This window comes from Cupressus sempervirens, chromosome 5, assembly GCF_028749045.1.
Source record: "Cupressus sempervirens isolate cs-2001-9-10 chromosome 5, ASM2874904v1, whole genome shotgun sequence".
Lineage (NCBI taxonomy): Eukaryota > Viridiplantae > Streptophyta > Pinopsida > Cupressales > Cupressaceae > Cupressus > Cupressus sempervirens.
Window position 1 is genome coordinate 513,218,577 of NC_143122.1, and position 7,772 is coordinate 513,226,348.

Here is a 7,772-nt window from a genome sequence, read left to right on the forward strand (position 1 = left end):
TTTATTTGCAAATTTGGTAAACATGTGTACTCTTGAAATTCCAACATATGGTATATACTTCTGAGCTGATTGTAGGAGGTTCAAAAATGAGTGCACACATTTATTTATTGGTGATAAACATGATGACATGAAGATTTTTCTCGCTTGGCATAGGATTCCAAGGGCTGCAATTAAGATTTTTTGCTTATACGAGGCTCTCAGTTTTGCCAAAATTTCGAACCCCAACATGACCCAAGTCCAAACTCTCAATTCTCCCATCAGGTGGTAGAATCACCAGCTTTGATACCATTGTAATGTTCCTAACCTTGAGAGGTTCGCGTGATTGAGAGTATGTTTCCTCAAGAGGTTTGCATGACTGAGAGCATGTTACCCCAAGAGACTCGCATGACTAAGAGTATGTTACCCAAGAGACTTGCGTGACTAAGAGTGTGTTACCCTAAGAGACTTGCGTGACAAAGAATATGTTACCCCGAGAGACTTGTGTGACAGAGAGTGTGTTATCCTAAGAGAGTCATGTGACTAAGAGTGTGTTAACCCGAGAGACTCGCGTGACTGAGAGTGTGTTACCTTGAGAGACTGGCATGACTGAGAGTATGTTACCTTGAGAGACTGGTATGACTAAGAGTATGTTACTTAGAGAGACTTGACAGGGAGTATATTACCTCGAGAGACTTGCGTGACTGAGAGTGTGTGTGGTAATTATGCTGGCCGCACAATTTTGTGGAATGTCATCAGTGTACGGTGTTGTGTGATGCAGGCATTGTATGGGCTGTACTACAATTTGTTTTAATACTTGCAGTCGTACGGTGGTAATAGATCATGTTGTTGAGGGAATTGATAGATGCCAATCAAATATTGAAACACCAATTGCACAAGATATATGTCAATAGAGATATTCGCCAAATCACAGAGTTATGCAATTAACACCGAACTAAGAATTTATACTAGCATATAATGATGGCACACAGATTCGCCAGGTCCATGCAATGTAATACAGAGAACATAATAGGGTGACGGTTGAATCCCACCAAAACCAAGAAAACCCAAGTAGGGAAGATCTTCCACTTCCAAAATGGCGAACAATATTGAACACCAACATGAATTCGCTATACAATAAAAAAATTTAAATCGCATACTAACAAATTCCTACATGCTACACATAAATACCCCTTTGGATTTACAAAGAATGCTGACACGGCAAACACCTGTGGTAATCAGTAAAAATTAGGCCCCTTTATTAATTAAATCAATTAATTAAACAAGTCCTTGTGATATTATTTAAGTTTTAGGACCATTTAATTAATTAACCTAATTAAAATATTTTATTAAAAATTGGGAACATTACAATGAGGCATTGAGGTATTTGAATGAGGAGTTGATTCTTTTTCTTCAACAACAAAGTCCTTGTCTTTGCCATCCTCCATCTCATCTTGTTTTGGGCAAGCACAAATAACAAATGACTCAAAAAGTGAACAAATGGCCAAATTATAAGTTGTTGGGCATGTCCAGGCAGCATCAAGAGTCCATCAGAAGGATTCGGAAGTCCTCATGTTGGACTCATGCAAGTTCATGCCTAGGGCTCATAAGTCCTTGTGAAGGGCTCATAAAAAGTCTGCTGAGTTTTTTAACTATGCAAATGATCACCAAAATTGATAAAAGATTTGACAAATTGGGGGATCAGCTTGGGAGTTATGGTGTTCTTATGGCTTGCTTAGGGAATTATATTCTGAAACTTAGTTGTACAGTAAAAAGTGAGATTCAAGTTCATCTAAAAAATGTCTGGCTTTCCACCAGCAGAGAGTGAACAATTGAAAAATTAGTGTCCTAGGATCCTCTATGAAGCTTCATACAAAATAAACCAAGGCAAGGGCTAGCCCAGCTTGTGGTACAAAACATAAGGCGACTCATGCAGGTAGCTTCAATACCACTAAAGCCTAAGCTACAGACAGGTCCCCAGTTATGACCCAAGGGCCCCCAGTTTCCCAAGTACAAATTTGTCCACTCGTGGAGTGGTATGTGAAAATTGGGAGGTGGAAGAACTTTCTTGCTTTTAAGGAAATTATAAGTACTCTCTCTTTGCAATATTGGATTGATTTTATATAATAACTATTAGGAGCGAAAAATTATCTATTCTTAAGATTGTTGACTAAATTACCAGAATGATGCAATGAATATGTAACCTTAGGTCCCTCACTACATCATTCTGTTCTAACTTCTAAGCTTTAAGTTAGCTTTGTGAGGTTGTTTGACATGTCATTATTTTGGGCCTCATTCTTCTGGCAGTTATTTTGACTTATACGATTAGTTCATGCTAGTCTAAACCTAAAGAAAATATGTAGTGTATGATTCGCCTTCTCTATTAATATTGATTGGACTGTATTCTACTGAAAACATTGTGGAAATATCCTTTCGTTAACAAAGATTCTGGAAAATTGAATGGAACTTTGGAGTTTATAATTGCATCCTCATAATATTTATAGAAACAATGTTGTGTTATTCAGACTAACTGATCCAAAACATGCTGCTGTTTTTGAAGGTCAAGGCTGTTCTCCAGCCTTCTCTAGGTGAAGCTGAAGCAAGAGTTACATTGATGATGCAGCACTTTGTGGAATCTATTGAATCACAACTCTTGTCAGCTCTTAAACAGGCGTCAATGGATATTATTCAGCATTTAGGGAAAGAGGCTGCAATGAGAGTGCTGGTTGCTGAAAGAAATGCCGTACATTTTGAACAGGATTTGGTCAATACTAAGCAAGAAGCATCAAATATGCTTGTACATTTGAAGCAAAACATGGATGCTCAGGTACTGATTTTAGCTAGGAATTTATATGGGGAAACTTAAAAGTCAAATTTGGCTGATAGTTTACATTTTTCATTTTTTCAGATTTAGTTTTTTTTAATAAAAGATAAAGTTCTTATAGCCAGTTGCAAAATCACGCATAAGGTAAGTCATAATATGTTATTACAAATTATCTTTGATTGGATTTGAAATTATTTAATCTGAATATATCAGTGTAACCCGGAGATTCGCACCCCCCTCCCAAACCTTGAAGTACCCGTCCCCGAGACGTCCCCGCATCGGGTACTCGAGTACCCAAGCACCGCCACCTCTGCCATTCCGCAACCATGCTGCTGTTGGGATGTGTACTTGAATTTCTATTTGAATTTTGATTTTTGAATGTTATTATTGGGTATGTAATATGCTACTATGTTGAATGTCAATGGTTCTAATTCACGTTGCAATTTGCTATGTTCAAATATTTTAATTTGGTATGTTCTAGTGAACTACTGAAACATCATTTCATAACTAGCATTTCAAGTTCTATATGTACACTATACAACACCCCTCTTTGGCCTGTCCTCCTCTTATCGCCATCCCCTGGCTGTTCCCCCATCGTCCCGAGAATGAGGCACATTTTCCCCGCATCCCAGAAACTCACCCTGGGGTCCCGTCGTCCCGAAGTACCCCTGTACTAGTGTAACACTGGAATATATACATTTTTGAAACATGCATTCTATTCCATAATTTGAAATTTTTCCTTAAATATTTGCAAGGTCAAGTGATTTTGATATTATTCGTCAAAACAATATTGTTGATGATACGATACAACTCAAAGGTAACTTTTGAGTTTACAGCTTAGTGAGTTTCAATTTGGCTTGAGACCCGTTGTGTGAGAAAGGGAATTTCTCACCTTACCTTTGTGTATGCTATTTAGTTCTTTGTTCTCCATGGGTTCCAATCTCATTATCAAACTTGGGAGTAATGGGAAGCTTAGTGATCTACCTTAAAAGGAGCAAATCAATCACTATGGACTTTTGGTTAATATGATTTGTATCATTGTAAAAGCAGTCTAACTCTATTAGACTATACAATTATTGGTAATATTCCATGCCTCATACAATTGCTTAAATTATCTCCTTAATATGTTCTGATGTTGGCTTTCATCGTAGTATCTACCAAGCTGTGTGGATTAGTCTTACACAAGTTCAATACTTGTTGACTGGTCTGGGCAGACCACACTGAATGATTACACTCTTCACAGTGTATTTTCTTCAAATCTGTTCTTATAAAGTTTGCTCTGTATGCAGACCTTTAGCATACATGAAGTTTGTCCTACGCTAGCCTAATATTGTTTTATTTGTAACCAAATTTAACCAGTAAAGATTAGTGCCTTGAGTTTGTTCATTGGCTAGTCTATATATGTTACATTCTCCAAGCATAAAAAAAATATAAAGGCAGTAAGAATTGATTTTATTTCAGATTATTGAAGCAGAAAGAGCTTGTCAGATTGAGAGGAAACGAGCACAAGAAATGGAGGCAAAACTACTAGCAACACAAGATACAGTTAAGAAGCTGATGATTGAGTTGAAAGAAAAGGGAGAAGTATTAGAGCACATGCAAACAATGGCAGAGTCATTGGATGAACATCGTGTTGTTCCAATGTGTTTTCCAACAGACTATTCAAGTAAGAAAAGTTATATGAATAGATTTAGAGCTTTGGATTAGTTTTCTGAGGATTTAAATAGGAGCAGAGAGTTCTCTCTTTATCTGTTAGCAATGCCACCGATTTACATAACATAGTGTGGGGTGTTCTGTATCCCTTGTTTTGCCCATTCTGGTTGTGCAGCAATGCAATGGATATCTTCAACAAGGCACTTTTCCAAGCAGAACACTAGTGCTAAAGATTATTTGTCATCTGTAATCATGAAGACTGAAGAAAACATATTGTCTGCAAATGGACTTCACCATGGAATATATGGAGAAACTATAAATGAAGTTGGAGATGTATTGCCTGCATTAAAAATAAATGAGAATAAACGATGCCTTTCTGGTGAGAATGACTTTTCGGCATCCTCAATTGAGAAGGTGCATGTTGGAGGCGATGCAGGTGATCAAGGTCAAACTGTTTTGCCTGTGGCTGTAAGTACTGTTAAAGCATGATATGTTTCTATTTCAATGAAGGTTCCTTGTCCAAAGATTGATAATATGATAGTTAATGTGGGATTCCAGGATGCAAGTTCTCTTCAAAAAGAAGAGGCTGGATATTTTCTTCATCAAAGCAAATTGGTTGCAACTTGTACTGGGCAATGTGGTTCATGTGAGGGTGGTTTAGTCCAGAGAGAGGTACAACCATCTCCAAGTTCAGATTCTGATGCTTCTCCAGGTACTGAAGACAAACCAGTGGCAACTAAGAAAAGTACTGTGAAACTGAGAAATGAAGAGAAACAACAAGCTTTGGCTTCCTTTCCTGAAATATGTAATGCGTCATTTTGTCCCCAAGACAGAGAAACAAAGACATGGGGATCTGAATCTTCTAAGATTCTCTCTGGAGACAAGATACCCATATATTCTGGAGTGGAGAACCCAGGCATCACTTTTGAAGATGATTGCAGAATCTCTACTGAGCTTGTCAATGATGTAATGGGTGTAATGTCTACATTGTGCAGGTCCACTGTTGATTCATCTCCTGAAAATGGAGGCATAGCATTAGAGACTGTGGATAACCAGGTTTCTGGTGACGGAGTTTTAATAGAGGCTCTTCACAGTGATGAAAAAACTCGAATATCGGCACATTTAGATATTACTAAACAAGAATCTGATAAAGAAATTGGAATTGGAATTCCTTCTGCAGCAGATGATTCAAAATGCTGTCCTAGTCAGATGAGATATATTGAAGCAGGCCAGAGTTCAGAGATCAAAATAAGCACGAGCATTCTTGACCAATGTGTCCATATCAGACCTACTAGATTTACATTCCAAAGGAAGCGTAGAAGGGAGAGTCCATTTCAGCAAACTGGAAAATTGCTTCAGGAAGAGAATGATCTTACGCTGGAAACTAAAAAACATGAATGTATCCCTATTCTTTCTGGTAAGTTGCCTCAGAAACACAGAACTACTAATCTGATGTCACAAAAATCTAGCTCGGTGGCTGAGTCTTCAGGGGACAGTAGGTGATTAATGAAGGGTGCTCAACAGGTCTGATATACTTAGTCATTGATGCTGTTTATAGAATTTTTTTCTGATTCCAATCGTTTATTCTTATACAAAAGCAGAAATTGATACACTGATTTCTCCAGTCATGGTTGCTGTCTACTAAATATTGCTCTGATTCCTGTTGTCATTCTTAATAAAAAGCAGTAACAGATATATTTACTAGTTTTGCAAAATTATATGTTGGCCGTGTCAATTGGTATGAACAATGTACATATATATTGCATGCTAAGTTCTCTAGCATGATTAAAGATTTCAAATTTGTGCAAGTTAACCCTCACAGGTTATTTTCTCTGTGTTCCATTTTGTTCTTTCTTGAAATTAAAAATTGGGACAGAATCCAGATACATATTGGAAATATATTTGAGAATTATCCAGCACATCGATTCTGAGAATTACTTATCTTTTAGTTTATAATTTATTATGAGAGTCCATGGATAACTTCATTCCAACTGTACTAATCCCTTTTGTAATACAGCTCATCTCATTGTCTAAGAAGAAATCATGGGGATGATGTGATTATAAAATGCCTCGAAGAATGTTAAAAGTATTTGGGAAATGCAAAAAGGAATCAGAACATTTTATTCACCATTTAAAGTTTTCTGCTAACTTTGGAGTTTGTTTTGTATTCTGTATCTACGGCATGTTGTATCTTATCCATTTCAGTGGTCAGCTGAGCAGAGTTGCACATACAAGGAGCTTGATTATTCTAACCAATTTGTTTTTAAATTTTGAAAAGTACACCTTTTGGGATGAATTCTCTGACGCAGTGTGGATTAATTTTTCTTTTTGTTCATGTTTAAAGAGGTTAGTTGCTTTCAAATAATAATTTGTCGTCGGGCAATTCAGATGTATTATTAATATTTGTAAAACAATGTTAATATATTTCATATCAAGGATCCTATTTTTAAAACAGAAGAGATTGTTTATGACATCCAAGTCTTCTACGTGGTAAATTGCACTTTCAGGGAGGCACGTACATTATCCACACAATGAATGTTTCAGATCAAATGTAAGGAACGCGCATTTCATCTGAGGTAGTTATATTCTTGTACTGGGAAATGAATGTGAATAAGAATGTGAATAAGGCACAAAAGCAAGCCGATCTTGGATAAGACGCCGCATTGTTGAAGAAACCCCAGACTATCTCAGAAAAATGCCCCTCAAGAACATGATTGTATGATAAAATGGAATTACATGCAGATTCCATTCTCAATGTGTTCGAGGTATCTTTTAATGATTGAATATCAAGCATTCATAAGGATAGTTGGGCAAATGGATCATTTGGCCATAACCCTGTTCTTAAAGATTTTGGATCTCTTCTTGTCGTTCTTTAATAAGTAATATTTTAATTTTTTATTATTATGCCAAATACGCTTTTATCTTAAAGGAACCAGCGATGGTGAGGCAATTTTGTTATGGTAAACTTTGTTCTATAATTTTTTTTATGTCAATTATACAAAAAATTATTGATAATTTTGATTTTTTTTTATGGTTCTTAAAGTCTAGGTATATTTCATAAATAAATAATTTTATTTATTTATTTACAAGGTTTTTAGTCATTTAATGTTTGTTTCATTTTATTAATTAATTAGTTATTAATAATATATTTTTAAAATTCTATATATTTTTGTGAGTCAAGTTTTCTATATTAATTGTACTTTATATTTCTTTGAATATAATATAAACAATATAAATACTTCCATTGATTTTCTTGGTTGATCGCTTGTCCTTTATATGCTATAATGCAAAGGTTTTAAAAAATCTTGAAATTGACAAA

General features: G+C 35.9%; 1 protein-coding gene across 5 annotated transcripts in view; it reads left to right on the forward strand.

Annotated features, from left to right (window-relative positions):
• LOC149556957 (uncharacterized) overlaps nucleotides 1-6,261 on the forward strand; it is a 154,136-nt gene extending 147,875 nt beyond the window's left edge. For all 5 annotated transcript variants that reach the window (XM_089831596.1, XM_089831598.1, XM_089831599.1 and 2 more), the window contains 4 exons: nucleotides 2,537-2,803; nucleotides 4,262-4,466; nucleotides 4,629-4,921; nucleotides 5,012-6,261. In XM_089831596.1, coding sequence (XP_089687722.1) covers nucleotides 2,537-2,803; nucleotides 4,262-4,466; nucleotides 4,629-4,921; nucleotides 5,012-5,956 — 1,710 coding nt within the window. In that variant the 3' untranslated portion in view covers nucleotides 5,957-6,261. The remainder of the gene's footprint in view (nucleotides 1-2,536; nucleotides 2,804-4,261; nucleotides 4,467-4,628; nucleotides 4,922-5,011) is intronic.
• The last annotated feature ends 1,511 nt before the right edge of the window (nucleotides 6,262-7,772 follow it).